The sequence below is a fragment of the Cydia fagiglandana genome, chromosome 11 (assembly GCF_963556715.1).
Source record: "Cydia fagiglandana chromosome 11, ilCydFagi1.1, whole genome shotgun sequence".
NCBI lineage: Eukaryota > Metazoa > Arthropoda > Insecta > Lepidoptera > Tortricidae > Cydia > Cydia fagiglandana.
In genome coordinates, this window is record NC_085942.1 from 8101630 (window position 1) to 8127141 (window position 25512).

Genomic DNA, 25512 nt, shown 5'->3' on the forward strand with positions numbered 1-25512 from the left:
CCAAGTGCGAGCCGGACTCGCGTATTAAGGGTTCCGTACATTAAGTCCGCCTCGCGCTTGGCTGCACATGTCTAATAGGTTTTCCTGTCATCTTAATAATCGTAATAGGTAAAGGACTATTTTGTGTATTTTTTTCAAAATTTAAGACCTAGTAGTTTCGGAGATAAAGGGGGGGGGGCAATGGTCATTTTTTGGGTATAAAATCAATTTGTTTACGTTACATGTCCGTCTTTGGGTCCCTAATTTACATATATGTACCAAATTTCAACTTAATTAGTCCAGTAGTTTCCGAGAAAATAGGCTGTGACAGACGGACAGACATACAGACGCACGAGTGATCCTATAAGGGTTCCATTTTTTCCTTTTTGAGGTACGGAACCCTAAAAAAATTGTTTTTAAATTTTGTGGAACACGGCCTAGCACCTTCACTGATGTAGAAATCAAGATAAAATTGAGAGCCCTAAATAAAGTTTCAAGAGCGGATATCTCAAAAACTATTCAATATATGGAAAAAATTGACTAAATAAACTTGTAACAAATTAAATTAACTTTCATTTTGTATAAGTGGCCATGTCGCTACGATGCATAGTTTCCGAGATATAATCGAAAAACCGGAAAATGGGACCTTCAAAGCCCCCTCTCTCCCCCCCGCTCAAAGGCTACGGCCGAGGACTTTTGATATGTTCACCTCCTAACTTGTCCAAACCAAGTTAAGGAGTCAAAAATTGTGTTCCGAGCATTTCCCTCTATAACTTTATTGAGCATTCGTTGCCTGACCTAGTAGCGTATTGCATTTCTTTAAAAACTTTTCTGTAAAAGGTTGACGGGTGTTGGATGTTTATATGGTTTTGGTCGATTTTTATCATTCGCATCGCCCATGATGACTTACTAGAATTACTTACGAGCACACGAGACACTAATTAATAGTAGTTTGACAAACCTTGGTTTTCAAGAGGTATTTTATATTGACATTTGCTGTCACAAATTTGCTGTCAGATTTAGTCGCAAACCGCACGCAAAGTGCACACAAATGTGTCGACACCTTGTTACGGAAAAGTGTAGACACGGCGACGACACTTTGTTTCGAAACAATTCTAGACACATTGTGTGGACTCTGTTACGACACATCTGACATTTAGTTACCACTTTGATGATTCTGCGACTGGAATGGTTATATGGGGTAGGGGTACGAGTCAGACGAACGGCTAACAAATCGTGAACTGCTACGAGTTATGTCGTAGCCGTAGCACAAAGTAGGTACTACGCTCGTCTTAAAAAATGTTAACAAGAAATCGTGTCGGTAAACACATTCACATCGAATAAAATAAAGACAAAATTTTAGGTTGGAACAATCAGTCGGCGATAAATAACTCAGTAATAATTTAAACAATCATCCTCATACTTTTGTTTGTAAAAACAAAACACATAATATACAAAACAGTGGTTCTCGTCAATCCTGTCTCAGAAAGCTTCACCCGTCATTTGCGCTAAAGGCCCACCAAGACGTTGTTGAAATATAAATAAGCTTACACACGCCTGAACAGGTTATGAATTAGGCATTTCGTGTTTTTCGTGGCACATTTTACGAATGCTATTGTGGCGATTTAAGAGATTTTCGCATGGAGAATGCTTTGTGTATTTCGATTAACATTTTCTTTTTAATTTTCGACGCTGAGTGTTTATTGAAATACAAATAAGAATAAGCTTCTTAACATAATTGGGCTTCGTAACATAATTGTATATTATAATAGAGATTTGTGTGAGTTTAAACCTCTAGTTAGGAAAAAAACGGCTTAAAGTTATATCCAGTGTTTTGGGAAATACTAGACTTTCTATTGTTTAACTTAACAATCAGTGCAGTGTCTATTAAGTCTGGGGCTTTGTAGTTACCAAAAGAATGAACGAATTGGGTGCTGCATTTAATGTACCTAAAACCTAACCTAACCTAAACCTAAAATATAACTATCTCTTGTCTATCGAGTAAGAGACGTTCGTTTGATATAATATTGCCAGATGTATAACAACATTTTTAATTTAGAATTATTTCATTGCGTAGATAGGTACCTAAGTATATTCCTTTATAAAAAATATCCATTGTATAGTTACGAAAATACGCTTCATGTATTACCAAGCAAGCTATCAATACATAACATGTGTGTCCGTTAAGCCTACATGGCGATAATTTCCATAATAATTAGTTGGTCCACAACTCCGGGCTATCAGTATAAGCCCGGTTTAATTAACTCTGTTACCCTTCTTCATTAACGAAGATCGTCTTCCAAGCTCGCTAAACTTAATTTAGAGCATGCATAGCTTGTTTTAACTTAAAAACTTGAGATAGCCGATAGCCGCTCTTAATTTAAAAGTTGCGGTTCAATGGTTGAATTGCTATGTTGACTTTGCCATGCTAGTGTGTTTCCGAATCTTATTTTTAGTTGTTTTAGACAAACAAGGTCCATAAATTAATAATTAGAGTTAGACCAAGAAAAGTCTGCAGCGATTTTGATAGCCCACGCAGTGCAAGTGTTATTTTAAATGTCATACTTCTATGAAATTATTGCGTATAAATAACACTTGCACTGCGTGGGCTATCAAAATCGCTGCAGACTTTTCTTGACCTAACTCTATACCCATTGTGACAAGTTGCATTACCTCGTACTTACATAATTACTATGAGAACGACAAGAACACGAGCATTATAATTATGTTCTACTCGTAAATGCCACGTAACCGTTTTAGAGCTCATAAACATTGCTACGAATTTGATACGAGTCTGGATACGACGTATGAGTTACGACTTTTACATTGTAACGAAACAATTTAGAATCGTACTTCGTTAAATATATGTACATACATACATATAATCACGCCTATTTCCCGGAGGGGTAGGCAGAGACCACGGATTTCCACTTACTACGATCTTGACATACCTCTTTCGCTTCCTTCACATTCATAACATTCCTCATACACGCTCGCCGGTTTAGGATGCTCTTGACCTGGCCTTTCTTCAGGATTTCCCCGATCTGACCAGAGAAAGTCCGCCGAGGTCTACCCCTTCCAACTCCCACTTCCACTTCTCTTTCATACACTTTCTTTGTCAGCCTTCTTTCACTCATAAATATATGTATTGTTCTCAATTCGGTTGTCAATAAGGCGCTATTTTCTTATAGCTTCAATTTGAAATCAACCTTATCGGCGACTGACAATGTGGTAGGTACCTTTTGGATGAAAACGTCACATATGGCCATCATACCACTGACAAATTGCCATGATGATAGTAGTCAGTTAAATTAACCTCAACACTATTACTTAATTGCATTTCCTACAAATAAACGGAAATATTCCTTATACATAATTCAACTTCGTTACAATATCTAAAGGCTATTGGCTAACTGTAAACACGATACTTTCATACGATTGAAGCAAGCATACTTCCTGTTTACACATAAGCGGAAAGCTCTAGCCTTATTCCCAATAGATGCCGAGTTTCAGGCGCTTTTACGTAAAAAAAACTTCGATTTGTGTCCATCCGCTTGAGAAATACCATGCCACAGGCAGACACACACACAGACAATGGCGCCAAACGTACACTGAAAAAATGTGATCTATCGAGCTCACATTAAAGGGATTTTATTAAGATTAACTGCTATATACAATATCAACAAATGTACAGTACGTAGGTACGTAACGTACGAATGGTAAAATTTACTGCTTTTTTCGATAGGCTAATATATGGAACTGTTTTAATGGTTTTTCTCAGTGTATAACACCCCCCTATTTGCATCGGGGGTTAAAAATAACTGCTGTCTATTTCGTGTTTTGTGCTTGGTTTAAAATAAATTATTTTTAAAACTGTAATAGTCGATATCATTCGTTTTTAATTTAATATATTCCATCAACTAAGTTAATTAACTTCAACCTTGGTATGTCATAGGAACAACATTCTTGCAGACAGCTAATAATACATGGCCAGAGACCTTGGAACGCCCATTGCCCATCCAACGGGCGAATATGTATTGTTTACAATTCTGGAAGATTGATACGAATTATGTAACGAAGTAATCTTCGCCATCTTGCTTTTTTAGGGTTCCGTACCCAAAGGGTAAAACGGGACCCTATTACTAAGACTTCGCTGTCCGTCCGTCCGTCCGTCCGTCCGTCCGTCCGTCCGTCTGTCACCAGGCTGTATCTCACGAACCGTGATAGCTAGACAGTTGAAATTTTCACAGATGATGTATTTCTGTTGCCGCTATAACAACAAATACTAAAAACAGAATAAAATAAAGATTTAAGTGGGGCTCCCATACAGCAAACGTGATTTTTGACCAAAGTTAAGCAACGTCGGGCGTGGTCAGTACCTACTTGGATGGGTGACCATTTTCTATTTGCATTTTTTTCCGTTTTTTTTTTTGCTTTATGGTACGGAACCCTTCGTGCGCGAGTCCGACTCGCACTTGCCCGGTTTTATTTACCTTTACGGTAAGATATCGGTTGAGCTCCTCCCTTCGACGTGTCGGAAGCCGGTGTTGCTCGAAGATTTTTAACGTTAGTTTTCCTTTGTGTCTGCTTACAAAAATGTTGAAACGTGGCACGACGAAACCATCCTTAGGTACCTATAGGTATTATTATCGTGGGTGGCTTCAGTAATGAAAAATTCATCCAATTTGCAACGTAACAAGCAAAACAAAGTTTCCGCGTAGCAATATTTCAACATAACATTATGTTGAAATATTATCATGTTCAGGTTCCCCGTGAACAATTCAATCTCATGCTTGCACGTGCAAGAAAGTTACACGTGTTGTGGAGAAATATGGAAATAACCTAAACTTGTAGGTACTAGTAAACACGCCCGATTCGAACTTTAAGATATGTCAATTAATAGATCTAGACACGATATGGTTTAGATGTGTCAGTGTCAAAAGTGACGTTTTTGTTTGAAGAAACGTCACATTTGACACTGACAGATCTAATCCATATCGTTTCTAAATCTATTAATTGACGTATCTTAGAGTTCGAGTCGGGCCGAATGTCTATGGTCATTACTTATGTTTGTCAAGAGCTTCTATCTAAGGGCCACATCTGGCGTCTTTCGAGCGTCAGCGTCTGTCGGCGTCGATCCAGCGCTATGGAAAATGACGTCGCTGCGCAGTTGCGTCGACGCTGCGTCGACGTTGCGTCGACGTCGGCGTCGGATAGAATTGTAGACGCCGACACTCGAAAGACGCAAGATGTGGGGGGGCCCTAATTCATAAACATTTTTATCCCGAGTCTGAGCACGTTAGGATAATGTGGCCTCGGTATTCATAGTAAATATACATAATCGAAGGTTATCCTTATACTTACAGGCCGCGCAGCCAACATGCCAATCGCTTACGCTTCGTAGCGATTGAAACGCAACTGTAACTGTCGCACTAATATGAAAGAGTGATAGAGAGACACAAAGCGTTTCGTTGGCGAAGCGATAGCGATTGTCACCTTGGCTAGGCCGGCTGATAGGTACACCCGTTGTATACGTATAGGTACCATAAATCCTAGGAACGACAGGGCTTGGCACGTTGCCATTTCTACAAAATAGTAATGGACACTAATATGTACATTGTATTATTTACTAGGACCGGCGAGAGATAAATGGGTTGCTATTTCTGTAACGACTATGTAAATGTCAATTCACAAAAGGGAAAAGAATATTAAATAATCTTGCTAACACAAGTTTATAATGAAATAGCTAGGAGTTTGATTTACACTCGTATACATATTGTGCAAGTTGTGGAAAGTTTCGCAAAGAGTCGGCATTTCAAGAAAATTTCAGATAATATAAAATATTTTTTTACAAAAACTCATATTTTTCCAAAATAATTAAATATAAAAGCGTGTTGGGCAGTTTGAACACCGGTTCCCGAGGGCAACAAATTTTGATAGGTATTTTTAATTATTAGTTTTAGTTAGGTAAGTATTTTATTTTAATAGTTAAGTGTCATTGTGTGTTGTTATTTTAGTTTTATATTCCTGTTTATATCCTGTATCTTTATTGTTATTAATAAATATATCTCTCATTTATATATAAATTAATAATTAAAATCTCGAGCCGCATTTAATTTAATCATAGCCTGTTCTGAGTATTTAAGCCAAATTAACTCGAACATCTGAAGCCTTCATTACTGCGTACATTGCGTCAACCCAGGGGGGCCGATTTTTGAATTTCGATCGCTCGATTTCGTCACTCGAAAGTCGGTGGAAAAAGGCGAAATGCAAATTTTTGAAATACGAGCGATCGAAATTTGGAATATATTGGTATTGACCACTCGATTTCAATTCTATTAGTAGAATTTAAATGCCTAGTAGTGGACATATTATTTAACGAAATACTCGAAATCGAGTGGTCGAAATTCAAAAATCGGCCCCCAGAAGGGAGACAAAAGCCACGCGGTACAATATTTGTCTTTATAAATTACAACTGCCGCTCCTCAAATGACGTATTTAGTGTCGGAGTCGAGACTAAAAGCGCAATTTATTTGAATTTTTTTACCATTTATTCCATAATATCTGGGAGACCGAGCTTTGCTCGGAAAACATAAAAACACGATAATGCGCGTTTTCCCAGAGATAAGACCTAGATCGATTTTTCGCCCCCGAACCCCGAAAACGCCCTAATAAACAAAACAGAGCCGTTTCCGAGATCCCCTAAATATAAATATATATAAATAAATAAACAAGAATTGCTCGTTTAAAGGTATTAATATATATAGATATCCGTAATTCCATATATCCGTACTTGAGCTTATATACCTACAGTATATTTATTTGCTTATTTTATAAATGTTTATTGTTAAGAAGAAAGCGTTAGTAAGTACAAAAATTAAAGGACAAATGCCATGGGACACACTTTGCAGCTTACTTACGTAAGTATGCCTATGCCTACGCCATGCACTCACCTACACAATCCACGTTATCAAAGAAATACAATTTCAATTAACCCGGTTCCATTTGACTTAGATGTAATAAGCGTATGTAGGTAGGTATACTATACGCGAAGTACCTAAGTAATTAAGTATTGTTTATATTTAGGAAGTGAATTGTTGAAATACATTTTTCTCTCTTCGCTTAATTGCAGACGTATTCTCAATAACTTTAAAATAAATCAGAAATATTGTAATGGGTATAAATTAACTCTCTGAGTGGAGTCTAACTATTGCTGCTGACTGTACATCAAATCATTAAAGAATCTTTACTTATAACTCCAAATGTAGGTGTAAATCTTACTAAGGACATGTTTTACTATCTCTTTGTTGTCCACGTGGAAAGAAACTTTCTCACTAATGATGCGTGATGACCGCTAGCCTGGACCTTCGTCAGGCTCCGGGATATTACAAATAGATTTCTGCTCGGTCAGTTTTCGATAGAAAATGGAGCGTAAATAACCTAACTAGTATACAGGGTGATTCAGGAGACGTGAGCAGGATTAACAGTGCGCTTTTTGTAAATTATAAGCAACTGTTTCGTATCAGTATTAGTGAGATTAACGTTAATTTTCTACTCGTGTTGAAAAAAATAATAATAACTTTATTTACGACAGGCATGGTCACCCTAAAATTAGAATACTAAACTACCGATATTCTGTGTCAAATTCAATGACATCACTGTCATCACGGTCTGGTTACTTTTGAAAACTCGTATCTCACTCAAGTTTGACAGTTTATTTTCTTCGTAATCAAAATGCTGTCATTATGGTTAAAGAGGTTTTATGTTTATTAATTAGGTCTTGTAGGGTAACCATGATTGTAGAAAGAGTTAAATTTGTCCTCACCAAAAAGTTAAAAATAGAAAATGTGTAGTTGTTTCACCTACTTAAATACGACGGTGATCGATCAATTATCAGTTACTGAGTGTGCAGGATTAGTCCTGCTCACGTCTCATGAATCACCCTGTATATTGTATGACAATCTGACGCTCAAGTAACTCAGTCATTCTGTGTGTTTGTCTGTATGTCTATTACTTTTACACGCTTAAACGTCTGAACTGATTTAGATAATGCTATGGAGATAGATTGAGACACTTATGCTCTTTATATAGCGTGGTTTTTATCAATCATCATTAATCATCAACATTATTCCACGCAAGCGAATCCGGAGACTGACTGGCCGATTCGAACTTTAAGATACGTCAATTAATAGATCTAGAAACGATATGGATTAGATGTATCAGTGTTAAAAGTGACGTTTGTTTGAAGATACGTAACATTTGACACTGACATATCTAATCAATATCGTTTCTAGGTTTATTAATTGACGTATCTTAAAGTTCTAATCGGGCCGTCACTAGAAACCAGCAGGCGTCCAGTTCATTTCTCCCAAAAACAGGATGTGTAATGAATTACCCCATGAAGTTTACATAGGGTTCTTCACAGTGGCGGATTTGTCCTAAGGCACAGTAGGGCCGGGCCTAGGGCGGCAAGATATTTAGGGGCGGCAAAATGTGACAACAAATTCGCTGATGGTATAACAAGAAATAACTCAAAATGTATTCAATATTATGGGTGCCTTGAAAGGGGCGGCTACAGGGCCTGGGGCCTAGGGCGGCAAAGACTGCAAATCCGCCACTGGTTCTTCAAGAGTGTTTCCAAGGGTTAGTAGCACCGCATAAAGGATGACTCACTTTAGACCGGGCTGTGTCTAGGCCGGAGCTTCCGGCGCTTACTGTTCTAAGACATGACAGGCGAGCGCGTGATACTTACCATAGAAAACCGGATACGGCCCGGTCTAACGCGAGTCATCTTTAACTCATCCAATGTTATTTTGATGAAGATGATCGCTAGCTAAATAAAAAAATTGAACACTCACTTCAATAGGATTGCAGTCAGCTGTAGCCAGGACCGCAACGACGGCGGCCAGGGTGAGCGCCCTCGCCCCCGCCCTGCACGCCCGCCGACTCAGGTTCACCCCATGCTTCAGTGACGTCATCGCCATCCACACACTATCTACACTTTAAACACACTGACATGTCTTCATTATAGTCTCACGCACTGAAGAATAGTGAGTTAAGAAATTATATGGCCATTCGCGATGCTGATAATGATAAGAAGTATTTTGGTGTGCGCCGTGCCTGTTACGAAGCGTTACTATATATCTCTTGTCATAATTTTGTGTTGAACAATAATTACCTAGCTATTACTTATTATAAATGGTGCCTACGTGTTTACAAATATGCCTAACCTCCATTTGATTTTGTTTTGTGTATTATCTGTTATCTGTGATGAGTTGTTTTTAAGTTGGTGCCGTAATACTTATTGTTGTTAAGCTCAATTGCTGGAAGAAAAAATGTATTTACAATCCCGTAGCGCGACTGTTTTAAAAGCCGGTTAAGTACATAACTACTATACTTGACGAGGCGAATGATGTCCCTATAGGTAATTTCTCTAACTCGCTTTTGGATCAGGGACTCTAAATTAAAAAAAATTGAAGAAACAGGTTTTTACAGCACTCTTATCGCAAGTAAAGTATTTTAGGGGTTTGATATGCCACTAGTAAATGTTACACGTAGCTAAACCAAGAAAAAACATTTCCTTTGAAATTAGATAGATAAGATCATCTCGCCAACATTATTGAGATTCCCGAGTGTCGATCCAACGTCGTAGTTAATGAAAATGAGGCGTAAAAGGAGCCTTCAAGCCACGTTTGACAAATGGCTTGTTCGAGATTGTGCGTGGGCGCCGCCGTCCTGGCGCCGTCCTTGCGAATTGCGAAGAACGCTGTTCTTGTAGTATACTTATGGGTCATACATAGTTTTAGGTTTACCTTTTTCTCCACCGACCTTGGCGAAACAAAGTTTTACAATTTTGGTATAGCAGGAAACGCGAGTTTTAGGCGATAATGTTAACCGCGGCACGGCTTTGCCGCTCTGATCACAGCTCACCACACACACACTCCTCGCTTCGCTCGTCATCGCACCAGTCTAGGCTCTGTCAAATTACTAATTTATTTTACACGTTCGTTTAGCGAACGTCTAGACACTTTGACTAGAATTTCGACGCGGTAGCCGTCCAGTTCCAGACAATGAAAAGACAGACTTGACGTCTTTTTTGCTGTTAGACTGTCTTATATACTTATATATAAGAAGGAATGAGATGTTTGAATTCCTGTGGGACAATTTAGGTTCTTAAACACTATAAAAATAATATTCCAGGTTTGCGCAGTCAAGTCTAAGTAACATTCTGTGGGGTGTTATCGTCAACTTAAACCATAAACGCTAACTTTAGGCATCTAGAGAAAGTGCGACCAACTTTTATTGCAATTTTAACTTTACTGCAATATGCCTACCAGTGAGAATGTCAGTTTCATCGCTCTGCAAAGTTGATAGGTAGACTAAAAGTGCGGTTACTCTATCTCTGTGATTCCTTTTGACCCATTCTGTAAAATGCCAAATGCCATTTATGAGCAAAGCTCGAAAAATAAAACCTTTTGCTAAAAGATTCATGAAACCTGAACGTCCAATTGAGAGAAGAGAAAATTAGACTTGGAATGTAAATTTTATAGACATTTATTAGTCTGGCTAAATGACAGACTTATTTAATACATGTCTGTGGCCGAACTAGCAGAGTGGTTAATAGGTTCGGTGAACCCCTAACTTACGGCACGTCTGAGGCACTGAGCACTGGGAATTTGCAATCATTTGCATACTTTGATAACACAAATCGTAGCAGCTAGACGGACGAATACGAGAACTAAACGACAGCGCAATTGCTCAGTTTAGTTGCGAAAATTTATATTTTTTTTCAGAATAGTATGGTACCTACATTTTAAACTTATATTAGGTTCGCCAAACTTACGTTTAGCGGCGACATGATGCACTCATTTTCAACGTTAGTACCTTAATCTAACTTACATTACTAAGGTTAATACATAATGATAACATATGAGCACAGTATAAGTTGTCTTTATATAATATTTACCTATCCTATTTATTTAATCATGCGTTGTACCTATTAGCAACTTCTTAATTTTTGATTAAAATATGTTTTTACTACCATATTCACACATCACATTGATAACATACATTTCAAACCTGGGAATACGATTTTATTATGATGATAATGATAATGATTGCGAAATAAATCATCAATGTATAGGTGATTTAATAATTCCTTCTTGTATTTTATGCCTCAAAACCATTCACTTTCTATATAGCTGCTGGACTCGTTTAAACATAGGCGAAGTCGCGTAATGAATGAACTGTTAAACTAGTATGAAACCTTCGTGTAGTGGACGCAAATATTTGTTCAAGCTACTTAAGCAAATTCTAAGGGAGGTCAATGCTATACGCTTGCGACGATGCTCAACGTTACGCTTTGCGCTGGCTAATTTCATTTTTGACACAAGACCTAAAAAACTTTACATCCATTAATTCCATTATATGCAGACCGATCAACGTAATATAGCCTCATATTCACAAGTACAGAGCATAGCAGTAACATTTTCTGTGAAAAAGAATTTCAGACTAACAAGTTATTTCAGATTCGAATCGAAATTAAATCCAAGCAAAGCTAAAGATTTACTAAATTAGCCATAATATAACATTTTTCTGCCGCGCCAAAACGTAATACGGTTCGAGGCCATCACTTAAAGAATCTCGTTTCCGCTCCGAAATTACAAAAGCCTACGCCATCAATTAAAATGAAAAATGCACTGGAAGATAGGCTCCATATTACAAATTTATGACGTGCTGTAGGTAACGTAGATAATTGTGAAAGTATGTTTATTTACAAACAATATATATACAGTGGTACAGTCAAGGAATTTAAATTCCGACCCATTTCGTACTTTGTCACAGTGACAATCAATATGAAAGCCGCTAGAGACCTCATACGGTTGTCACTGTGACAAAGTACGAAATGGGGCGGAATTTAAATTGCTTGACTGTACAACTAAACGAAATTAATAACTAGCTTAAATCTAAAATAGGCCAAAGATAAATCACGTAGATAATTAATTGAAGTAGGAACTAAGCTGGAAGTACTTGAAAGATATGTAGATAGAATTTCAAATAGCAATATGTAGGTATAGCTCTTTACACATGCTTGCTGCAATTAGTGTAACGGGCAGATTCGAACTTTAAGATGCGTAAAATATTACGTCTGGATACGATATGGATTAGATATGTCAGTGTCGAAGTGACGGTTTTGTTGGAAGAAACTAATCCATTTACGTATCTTGACACATTCAGTGCCAGCCCGAGCTACGCGCTACGAGCGTAGCCGATAACACGGGAAAAACCGTATGCAGCGAAAAGCGCCTACGAACAGTGAACTCCCCTAGGGAGTCGCTGGCAATGAATTGTGTTAAAGTTAGAATCGGGCAGTAACATGTAGTTAACACATTCACCGCTGAGCTACGATCGTAGCGCTACGTTATAACCGATAACACAGGGCTATAACCGCGAAAATCGAAGTTCGTCAAGTGCGGGCATTTTTCTCTGTCACTCTAATTACGTCTTATTGAGAGTAAAAGAGAAAAATCCCCATCATTGCGAATTTCGGTTTTCACGGTAAGCCCCCAGGTTTCATGTATGTAGCGTGCTTCGTGATTATTGCATACTTTGCATCGAATCCTTTAGTCCAGTGGCAGTGTAATAGTGTATTGAAAATAATAAATAAGTACGTTACACGTACCCGTTGTTTCGTTTTAAAGTATTTCTAAAACTAGAATTTAAATGTGGTCTGTGGTCAAGGTCTGATAATAAATTTTCACCTGTAAAGTTCTAGTTATTAATTGATATAGCTTGGCTGAAGTAATATCGCAGACTTCGCAAGTTTCGTAGTGTCGCAGCCTATTCTGACAGCCGCCGCAGTGACCTTGAACTCGGTGCATCGATGTCCGTACATCGCACGTGGCACGTGTTACAGATGAATTTCTTGAGTATAAATATATTGGGCGGCGAGTGAAGAACGGGCCCGCCTACACAAAAAAAACTTATTTGGAGGCGTATTCTGATTGTAATAACACATGATGAATTTCAATATAGTGATTTAAACTAACACGATTTTCTATTATAATTTTAATACTCTCACGGAATTTAATCGCGTAAAACTTACGTTGTACAACCCTAGCGTACAGTGAATAATCTACAGTACGGTTACCATCAGTTTGTCACTGACATAAACGCCGTCGAGATCGTAATTTACTTTCTATACATCCCGTTTGCACTAATATGCGAGTGCGAGCGAGATGTATAGAAAGTAAATTACGTTCTCGACGGCGTTTATGTCAGTGACAAACTGATGGTAACCGTACAGTACAGTGAACATGCTAGACTGCCCGTTATTATCAAAAGTGACATTTCTTTAAACAAGAAAAATCCATCTTTATACTCATAATATACTCTACTTATTTTATGATCACTTACCCAGCCTTAACTTCGAATAAAAATATAATGGCCACTTTATTGGTCTCCACTGGCGATAAAGAATCATAAACTCGAGCTTGGAGTAGATTTAATGACCTCTATAACGTGGTCGAGCCCATACTTAAATAAGTAAACCTTGAAAGTCAACTCCAAATATTGGGTAGGTACAGTCGCCACCAAATACACAAATGGACAAATTTAGAGGAACGCAAAAAAAATCTATTTCGTACACGAGATAAGGTAAAAGTACGCTTCACCGAACGCTCAATATCCGTCCGTATCACCGAATTTCTTCTATTTTAGGCTATAAGTCGATTATTTACAGCTGATATTTACTTGCGTATTTTTTTTCCACAAGTTAAATACCTATCCCTTCCACTATGCCTCAGAGTCGGCCAATTTGTCCCGCAGTTGGGACGTGGCAACTGATCGAAACGGATCGTTGCTGCCGATTGCCACTTTGTATGGGCAACCTTAAAGAAATCGGTAAGAAGTTGCGTATATTTCTTAAGGTCATAAAACCTTTTAAATTTACTTCTGTGTTTCAAAGTATGGTTTTTCAGTGTGACTACTTAATTAGTTTGTGTATTTTAGTAAATTTAACTAATTTAGTGCCGTCATATTATCAGAAATTAAGCTTAATGTGAGTTCGGTAATGAGTACACCGACAATTTGATTGGAAGGTATTATCGAACAGCGTCCGGAATCAGGGAAAGCGTATGTTTTTGAAATTATTTTTTTAATTGTTGATTACGAACTATTTAGATTAACTACCTAATTTCACAAATAACTTAATGTATTTGTAATTTTATGAGCAATTGCCGAACAACAATAACCTATATAGATTATTATAAAACTGCGTTTGAAATGTTCATGTTTTACGACTTTTTGGCATCAAAATAAGGTTTTTGGCAAGACTATTATCAAACAATAATTTTAGATATTTTACGTCAGTATTAGCAAGAACTTTATACATGTGCGGTTTTGTAATGGATTCAAGTATTAAATTTAATGATAGATTTGTAGTTATACCACATTGATTACGATTTAAATACTATTTTCTAAATCCGTTCGCGAAATAGGTTCCACGTATTTTCCATGTTTCGTTCACCGAACGGCCGTTCGGTGAATGGCACCCATGGTCTCTGCTACCGAACTCATGTTTGCGTTGGCCATGTTTCTATTCAACGTTCATGAGAATATCATCCTTATTGCGATAACGGCTAGGTCGATATTTATATGTTTATTTTTTGTGACCATTATTTCAATGCCAGCGCTTTTCAAACTTTAGACATACTTATTGGACGCCTGATAATAGTCTTGGAATGTGGACAAAAAAACTGAATAGGATAATAAAAATAATGAAGCAATAATATTTTATACAGGGTGGTCCAAACCTAGATGTCCAAAAAATTTTTTAGATTCCTCTCGTCGCGGGCGATTGTGATTTTTTTAAACTTTTATCTTTTGTTATGAAATTCCGGGGTTCCCATACAGGGTGGCTAAAAATTAACTACATTCCCATTCCCAGGGAGGTTTTGGGTTTATACTGAGCAACTTTTACTATGGGACCAACTACGAAATCGTGAAAAAAATTTTACCCTTCCATAGAAAATGGACCAGCCAAAATTTATGAAACAGCGTGAAAACAGCAATTTATGAAACATACATATGCGTACATTTTAATAACAAAACTTCCGTGAGACACAGACATATTAAATATATTAAGAACGGTTCACTCACGTATTTTAAGTCGAAAAATGCTCGACATGTTTCACTCCGTACCGAGGAGTGTCATCAGGAGCTTGCGTTTACGGTGACGTTTCGACTGTGCGTTTTTCGACTTAAAATACGTGAGTGACCCGTTCTTAATATATTTAATACATATGCGTACATGTTTTATAATTGTTGCGTACCTTACTTACTGACTTATTTTTCAAAAGTATTTTTCAATAAAAAAGACACGTCAAGATCGCTTACCATCTTTATAATGCTAAAAAACGAAGCATAGTAGGGATTTAATAGTGAACTACTGAAGTTTGAGCACCACTCAACACCATATTTTCATACAATTATTTCCTAGTTCGGTAATGCGGGCTCCCTATTCGGTATAATGTGCAAATCACGTTTCTTAGTTCGGTAAACGGTACAAGCAAGGAAATTGGAAGAAATGACTTTAAAAATGTTTTTAATACACGTCCAATCATTTCAGTAATTTATAGGTATGTTTAAATGAGGACAAATTTATCTGTTTCTATTTTAGTATTGAACATATTCGTAAGAAAATATCAGAACTAATAAAAAAATTAAACGTAAGTCTAGGGCTTAAGCATTCGGTGAAGCGTACAGTTACCTTACGGTTGGCCAAACTCGCAACTTCAGATCGCTCTAGTTCCTAAACGGTCAAGTTTACAAAAAAACTTATATCAATAAAAGATGCTTATTTTATTGTTTTCTTTAAAGTTTAAAGTAAAAAAGTAACAAAAATGCAAAAAAAAATTTAGCCGAAAATTTTCTGTCCTAAAATCGGGCCCCTTTTGCTATATGTAGGTACTTTGACCCGAGATACTATTACGGCGCACACGTGCTAAGCATATTGTCCTTTTTTTGAACGAAGATAAAAAATTAAGTCGTCAGTTTAAATGTAATTATTTTTTTGTAGAATGTTCACAACATTGGAAAAAAGGCTTTACCTAAAATTTCACCATTTTGTACTACGTCTTACGGTACGATTATATTTTATCAATTCTTTTAAATTATTTCCCCAACTTAGCAATTTTGGTTTTTGTTTGGTGAGTTAGATGGAGTAACAAAACAGGTATAAATGGGACACTTAACACAGTGTCAGTTTTGTGGGTGATAAATTTGAGGCGATCGTGCGTTTCCGCCTTGGCAGACTTGAGGCGCGGTAACTCGGTCAAGGGAAATATGCGAGGGAGAGCTCTAGAAAAATGTGTATTACTTAGTCTAGTATATCGCAAGGTACCTTACGCAACCGATTGAGAGAAGCGAATATTTATTTTTTAAAAATCCTAGGGGTAGTAAAAAGTAAGTACACCTTTTTTATAGATTTTTTAAGTCGGTAGAACTGCCCCCTTTAAGGTATTTCGTGGCAATTGGGTAGGTAAAGTTTTTTGAAGATAGGCAAATTATATTTTTTCCCGATAGTATTCATTATAGCGATCACGGAAATGCAGCTCTTTTATTTTTATATCATTTTATTGATTAAATATAATTTTTTAAATGATCGATATGACGTTTGTGAGGTGAAATGGCAGATTCCAGTAATTAATTCCTTGGCGCGTAGTAAATGGGACGAGATAGAAAAAAAATCGATGTCAACTGTCAGTGTCATTCTTGGAAAATAACTTGCAAATAATTGGAAAATAATGGTCGGACGAAACATTTGTGTTTTCTTGTAATTGGATGTTGGTGTGATTTCTAGAATAAGTATTTTTAACGTCCCTAGCACGATCAACACGGATATTTTGATAATGATAACGATTGCTTTCGACTACTTGGCACTGCTTCTTGGAGAACATTTTCATTAACGCCTCCACCACGACTCTTGGACTGCTACACGAGTCATTTTGGATCTCAGTATCAACACAATAGATGGAGACGATCCCGGAAACGTTCGAATGGAAATAGAATATTACAGAGATGAACTCAAAGTGCGTCGTACCGTCTTGTAGGAAGTACAGATACGTTACTTTCCAAATTCAGCGTATTTGAGCACACCAAAGTCTTTAACAGCGATTCGGTGCCAAGCTTTGAAGATATATTGGCCAAAATGGTAACTTATACGTTTGTGAGGACTATATAAACGTGATTGTTGTATTATACATACATAATGATTAAGGTTGTAATAGTCTTATAACTAGGTCGTTATTGGCTATTATATATGGGCTCGGCAAGGTGTTCACAATATCTGAACACGCACGCCCTGATAATAGAGGCGTGTTCAGATATTTATGAGCACCCTAGCTGCACCAATATATCTGATGGCGACTGTACTTTAGAAAACTTATAATATAAATTCTTCTATCTGTGAGTACCTGTAATTGGCTTTGTATTGTTACCTAAATCTATATAATGTTTTTGCAGCTGTTGGTACTCCTTAGAAAATAAAATAAAAATAAAATAAATCCAAAATAATATAATATAAATCCAGTAAATTTCGTTTCGTTTTATTTTAAAATCCAACAGTATATAGAATCACGCTGTGTGGCGTGCCCTTGAAGAGAGTTGAGCGGTTCAAATATGGTCAATATGGATAAGTATGTCTGTAGGGTAAATGTGCTTCACGTTGGGGCCTGTTTACATATTGATTAGTGTTGATTGCGGGTTTAATACATTTGCCACTATACACAAGTAGCAAGTGTATCAACTCGCAAAAATACTACATTTTTGCTTCCATTGAGGTATACATAGTAAGCACTATTCTCAAATTATGTGAGGAAATAAAACAAATTCAATTTAGTAAAGCGTATTTAATAGGGGTAAAGTGACGCGAATACAATTAAAAAAACAACGCATATTCTTAGTTTATATTAAATGTAGATGGCTTTTTAGTTTTCACTTGGTCACAGAAATACGCTAAAAACCACATTCAGAGTAGGTGTTTCTTGCGTTTTGGCTGTCCTTCTTGTGTCCTTCCACAGCATGAGCATGTCGTAAGTCCTGTTGTATTTGTCCTAGGACTTAGCAGGAAGCTAGTTATTCATTATTAAGTTTGCTTCTGCTTTCAAATGAGGCGGTGCATGCCGTCTATTCCAGGTCGTTTTCGTCACTTGAACTCATTTTGTTTATTACGAGTATTAAAATAACAAGCGGTAACTTATTGAGTATTGCACAACGAATAAACTTTGCCGCCTTTTATTTGCATATTTTATAAAATTATATTACCATAGATACAAAGCATACGGTACGCGCATGCGTCAATCCGCGCGCACCGCGCAGCGCCTTTTCGCGGTGCTAAAGCGGTATCCAGACGGGACTGATCAAATCGGTCGATCTGATCAGAAATGAAATTGGCGTCAATCTCCAATTTTAGATTTATGGTGATATTAGACCCATTTAAGTTGAAAAAATGCCCCATAACGAAAATACTAGCCTCACAAATTGGTGTTCTTGTGTCCGCACCTCATTTTATTGGTCATTATCGGCGGTTGAATTCGGCGAGCCAAATTGGCGTTTGCGTCCATACGTCCCGATTCGATCGGGCAATTTAATCAGATTGGCGAAAAATTGACTAATCTGGATACGCCTTAAGCAACATCGAGTTCACGATAATTTGACATATAATAATAATAGATTTTTAGCATAAGTTGCATTTCATAAAACTTAACCCAAATCATTTGTACATTTTCAAGTCAAAGATAAAGACATGTTGGTTTTAAAATTTTAATAAGTATAGACCATAACATTGTCATGATCTTGTAACATTGTTAAAATAAGAGAGTCTCCCATTTTCATTTTATTGCATTTTTTATAAAATGTCTTTAGATTCTCGGGATATCTTGGTCCTAATTCGATTGCTCTTTTTTATGGAAATAATTATATCCTTCAGATTCACAGGATGCTCGGAGAGGCTTAGCCGAATAACACTGCAAGGAAGTATGTCATGGCTCAATGGTTCTAATTAGCCATCAGTATAATACCGCCAATGAATGTTTACATCCACCTGAAAATAAGAACAACATTCATAAAATGAGGATAACCACACAAAACTAACAGATGGTTGAAATTGTTAGAAAAAATTAGACCGATTTCTTGTTTACGAACTTAACAGCTCATGGCAATTTAATAATAAAAATCAAAACACAAGTGAAGAAAGTTTTATGTACCTATGTATTTCACGGATACGTACTCCTGTACGGCCATTGCTCCTCTAATTCAACGGCATTGTGCCTATCACTGTTATGATAATAATTTCAAATTTGTAGAATCTGCTCGCAATCTCGTATGAACTCGCTTATTTTTCTTGCAAAACTCTGTCCAAGGGTCAGCGTAGGGGCCGTCGTGTAGGGGTGGGGAAGAAAACGTTGTCCAATAATTTATGCAGTGCCAAGTTATCGAAAGTAAATTCAATCTTTGTCCAAATACGCGCAGATGTCGTGGGGAATCAGAAGTCCGTGGGTCGTGCTGAGGTCGCCGAAAATCTCAATGATAACATTAATAGCAATTCGCAAGGTAACATGAGGCTTGTCCGTTATTTTTCGGGAATGAGAGCTAAGTGACACTGACAGTTGACATCGTTTTTTTTTCTATCCCTTCCCATTTACTACGCGCCAAGGAATTAATTACTGGAATCTGCCATTTCACCTCACAAACGTCATATCGATCATTTAAAAAATTATATTTAATCAATAAAATGATATAAAAATAAAAGAGCTGCATTTCCGTGATCGCTATAATGAATACTATCGGGAAAAAATATAATTTGCCTATCTTCAAAAAACTTTACCTACCCAATTTGTTTTTTTTTAAATTTGATTTTGTAAATATTATGGCCGTGCTTAATATTGTTTATGTAAATATAAGATTTGATGTAGAGTCGCGACCGAGTTTTTGCGTTGGTATATTCTTGGGACTGGTGTGGGTTAGAACCGGTGGCGGTTTGTGACATTTTTAAGCTCTCTATATTTTTAAATAAGTTTTAATTTGGCCAAACTATTCCTACAATGAAATATGTGTTTATTTTAAGCCGTCGTATGCGGCGAGCGCGGATGAGGAAAATATTAGAAAAAAATAATCACGGCACACGAGAGGTTAATAAATGACGTAAACTTCTAGAATATCTGAAGGAAAATGAAAGCCTTTAAAAATGTGATGGCCTCGAAACATTCTCCGTTAGGCAAGGCAGAAAAAATTGCGTTTTGAGAAAGTAATTTATAAGAACTTTATCGCTTTATTACGAACTTAGGCCTCCATTTGGATTGGTATCTACAATAGCTTAGAGCTCTTTGTATACCTAGCAGCGCCTGTTTTTCTCGCTCGCTGAGCGTGATTTAAAAAATCTTGGTTATACCTAAATTTATAATCAAACCTTAACTTGTCACTGTTTATTAGGGATTGGCCGAGGCGAATCGGATGAAGCCTTCGGTTCTTTTATAGGTATTTGAAATGTTATATTAATATTTGAGCGCACTAAAATTGCAGGGTACCTATGTCTATCGTGCAATGCCAATGCCAGTCGTTGGTAATACATATTATACAATAATTATCCTTACGTATATTTTTTAGTTTGATCCGATCTACCTTATATTGTAAAGTAAGTACGTATACAAGTAATTACAAATTCTTCATTTGCAACAATTTTTACACTGACAATGAAGTAGGAAATCAAAAAATTACAAATTCTTCATTTGCCCTTAGAACTCGGACAATGCGAATTGAGCAAACCCTAGAATTGATTCAAAGCCATCACAGTGAAATGAAGTTCAAACAGATTCCGTTTCGAGGCCTATCCGCCCATCAGGTCCGCTGGCAAACATCCCAGGCGTTAGTTCAAGGACAGTGCAGTGATCTGCCTTTCCTTTAATTATAGATAAATTCTCTAAGTAGCTCTTTTAACCTTATGACCGGTAAATACGCTTGTCATTTCATTGAATTGTACTTATGATTAAACTTAACTAAGTACCTAAATGTTTCAACTACGAGACGAACTATGATTTTAAATATAACGCTCTTTTACTGCAAAATCTGTGCAGAATTAGCTCTGTTCGCCAATTATGACAATAAAAATCTGTGTGACAAAAAAAGTTTTATTTTTATTAAGAGTTTTCTCCTCGAGTTCCGTAAAGTCGGATGTGAAAAGAGTCAATTTTTCAATAGAGCGTAGAGCCAAATAAAAATGATACTTTAAATACCTATATATGTGCAGTTTAAATAAAATTTACATCATATTGTAAAATGGAATATGCCTCCGGGTTACAAACTGTTCTAAAACGCACGTGATCTCTCGAGCCTAAACTTTCTCAGAGCTCCGTCCCTTTTCCTGCCCGCTGTACTTTCTTAGTCTTTGCACAGCCTAAGTTTAGGTACGGGTCCCTAGAATTTGGGCAGCGTTTAAGTTTACTAGTTACTACGGCACGCAGTGCTACGCCGTGCCGTAGCCGTAGCAAATTAATGTTGTATGTGAAAATATGTGCACGCTAGCGGCGAGCTATGCATTAAAGGGTTAAACCAAGGTTGGGTCATTGCTTATTCAAAAACAAACACGCCGTTTAACGTTGCATGTCATTAAGCTGACCTTGACAGTGTCCCAGAGTGCATGTTGGTGTTCCATCACGACAGCTTGTGCGATAGTTATCACGTCACCACGTCAGGTACATTTTAGTTTTTTTGGATGGAAAAAAGGTGTTTTAGCACGTTTAGCACTAAGCTACGATCATAGTACTACGGCGTTTGATATCATGAGTTTTTCGGTACCTATGTAGCAATAATTCTTCGTAGAGGCAAACCGACTAATTGTCGTAATTAGCGCTGAATAGGTTAACAAAAAAAATGTGTTTGCTATAAACACTGGCAGCATTTATTCTTTGAATTACCAGACTGTTATATTACGCGAGGAAGCTGTGATTACGTAATTCTCATTAAATAACAAGCATTTACATAACCTTAAGGTCGAAGTTCGCCTAACACGTGCTAATTAGTTTCTCACTACACTAATATACCTTTCTGTACGTATTATACTGAGCTAAGCGTCGTAATGCCCAGTCATCTACGGTAATAAGCTTAAAAGTGACATTCCATTTCCAACTGCAGCTGCAATACTGTTCATTTTACTATGGAAACGCGTCGCTGTCACTGTCAATTTCCATAGTAAAATGAACAGTATTGCAGCTGCAGTTGGAAATGGAATGTCACTCTAAGAGCAGCTTATTTTGCCGCGGGCGGCTAGGAAAAGTACCACATACTGGAAATTGTAAGAAAAATCACGCAAGGACTAAGGTAAACTCTGGTGCTCGACGCGGTCCCAGTACATGTCATCTTGAAACTTAAGTCATTGTAAATAGAGGTGACAGCAAGGTGTCATCTATTGGGCATTAGCATCTCGAGCAACCTTACTTTTTTTATAAATAGGAGAACGTATTTTGGGATGCCGTATTGAAACGCTATTTCAAACCCTAACTAATATTCATTCAATATACAGGGTGATTCAGGAGACGTGAGCAGGACTAACACTGCGCATTTCGTAAATTATAAGCAACTGGCCGCGTAGCCAAGATGCCGATCGCTTACGCTCCGTAGCGATCGAAACGCAACTGTCACTGTCGCACTAATATGGAAGTGAGATAGAGAGACATAATGGTTTTCGTTGTCGAAGCGATAGCGATTGTGACCTTGGCTAGGCCGCCTGTTTCCTATCAGAATTAGTGAGGTTAACGTTAATTTTCTAGTCGTGTTGAAAAAAAAAGTTATAATTTATTTACGACATGGATGGTCACCCTAACATTAGAATACTAAACTACCGATATTCTGTGTCAAATTGAATGTCATCACTGTCATCACGGTCTGGTTACTTTTGAAAACTCGTATCTCACTCAGGTTTGACATTTTATTTTCTTCGTAAAAGAGGTTTTATGTTTATTAATTAGGTCTTGTAGGGTGACCATGATTGTAGAGAATTAAATTTGCCCTCACCAAAAAGTTGAAAAATAGGAAAAAGTGTGGTTGTTTCACCTAAATACGACGGTGATCGATCAATTACCAGTTACTGAGTGTGCAGGATTAGTCCTGCTCACGTCTCATGAATCACCCTGTATATTATTTGCTTTAAATAGTTGACTATGTCAGTCATATTCATACAATACAATTATCAACAGCCCACTTTGTCAGAGTTCAAATGTTTCGTCAGTAGGAAAGCCGGGGATCAACCGATCGATATTGATGGGTTTCGCGTCTATCATCGATGAGGGTGTTTTCAACGACCCAAATAACGGGTCGCAATCCAACATTATTTTTTCATGTGTTAAGGATTTTGTTTTTTTATTTGTCGGTTACGCGGTTTGGAGCTCTTTAGATGTTACATGTAGCTTTATACAACTTGACCCTGCCCTTGTAGACTTCTATTGTTTTAGAATTCACTCAGCAATTTGAACAAGCTGGGGTATGAACCCACAGGAAGCCGCATTCTTTAAGACTTAAGAGGAAAGTATAAAGGCCCAAATTGGGCCTTATTGGGCCGCCCAATGTACCTATTTAGCAGGATACATTTGTCGTTTAGAATTGGAACATAATTTTTAGGGTTCCGTACTCAAAGGGAACAGGACCCTATTACTAAGCGTCCGTTGTCAGTCTGTCCGTACGTCTGTCTGTCTGTCACCAGGCTGTATCTCATGAACTGTGATAAGTAGGCAGTTGAAATTTCAATCATCACAGATGATGTATGTATTTCTGTTGCCGCTATAACAACAAATACTAAAACCAGGATATAATAAATATTTTAGTGGGGCTCTCATACAACAAACGTGATATTTTTGACGTTTTTGCATAATGTTACGGAACCCTCCGTGCGCGAGTCCGACTCGCACTTGGCCAGTTTTTAAGCCTGTTACGTAACATTTATTGACACGATATTTCTCAATCCCTTTTAGTAGCTATCTGAGCTGTGTTAACCTTGACCGATAAACAAACAGAACATAACGTGTCTAAAATATAATCTTGCGTAATAATGTTGGTTACGAAAACGATAGCATCTTTATGGAGTGTCCATCACTCAACATATAAACGAAAGTGTTGAAACGTGAAATTGTAGGAGCCTATTTAGGTTACATTTATCGCAACACTCTTCAGCTTTATTAGGTATATTGGTTTATACTTATTTGTTCTTCTTGACGAGTGTTGGGAGGATTTTGAGTATGTGTGTGTCTCATTATGTAAATATTTAATAATTCCACAAAAAAATGCTATGTTATTCTGTGTAGGTATATTTTTAATTTACCGTCTTTTTGGTACCTGATCTTTGCAATTTGCACAGCAGCTGTGATGTGTACAGTCGAATTCAGAAATATGTAGGTATATATGTATGTTTCACTATTGAACTTGACTGTACTCTGATTATAGGAGCTCGGGCGAGCTTCTTCTTTGAATCCATCTGGCAGCAAACCTCTGTAACTAAACCACTAATGCTCTAGTTTCCTAGGATAGCGGTGCCGTCATATAGCGGTCGTCCATATAAATACTACGACATCCATATTTAGCCGTATGTTTTGTATGGAGACGGCCGCTATATGACGGCACCGATATCCTAGGAAAACCGATATTAAGCGAAATCAGTAAAGACGCTACACACACCTACACACGCCTACTTGTACCGATATTCAGCAAGCGATTGGAATTTTTGATTTAGTATGTTCCACCTCGTCATGCGTGTATCGCTGCTCACTCCACAAACATAATATTTTACCCCAAAATCACAAACAAAAACCAAAGATACCGTAAGCAAAATAAAGCTCATATTTACAAATATGTAACATGATGGAAAAGTAAGTCTATTATAACGTACCGTGCAAAACGGTCGTAATAAATTATCGGTTCGGATCCGTGCGGCTTTCAATTTGTCGGCCTAGCGCGTTGAGGCCGCACACATACTGTGACAAATGTAGGTACCTAGTCTATACAGTACCTATTCTAGCATGTCCTTGTGACCTAAAACCAACCCTTTATACACATCGATTTGTTGTGCCCAAAGTGAAATGCTATTCTCTATCAGAGGTAATTTATGACGTAGAAAATCCAACTTGAATTTGGCATTAACCCGGCTTTTTATAAATGTACACCAATAATTAAAAGGTACACATAGCTGTCAATAGAGTTGAATATTATATCCGCCATAAATGGCTTCGTGTGCGGTAAAGTGTTAAAAATAATACCTGTATAAATTTAGTACATTTACCTATGTAAGTACAATTAACCTAGTTTATAAGTAACAGACTAACAAATGTGGACTGTATTTGTTTGAATAAAGGAATTATTTAATATTTATTATTTCATTATAAGTACCTATTTCTATCGCAAAACTGACAAAAGAAACCGAGACAAAAACAAAATGTAAAAAGTCATAATAAGGAAATGATTTAGAAGTGGGAGCACCTCCGTATTACAGAA

The 25512-nt window shown here is 37.2% G+C and overlaps 1 protein-coding gene across 4 annotated transcripts in view; it reads right to left on the reverse strand.

Moving 5' to 3' along the window:
- Positions 1–25512, reverse strand: part of LOC134668854 (sodium/hydrogen exchanger 3) — a 75169-nt gene that overhangs the window by 40178 nt on the left and 9479 nt on the right. For all 4 annotated transcript variants that reach the window (XM_063526324.1, XM_063526327.1, XM_063526323.1 and 1 more), the window contains exon 2: positions 8838–9019. In XM_063526324.1, the coding sequence (XP_063382394.1) occupies positions 8838–8963 (126 nt within the window). In that variant the 5' untranslated portion in view covers positions 8964–9019. The remainder of the gene's footprint in view (positions 1–8837; positions 9020–25512) is intronic.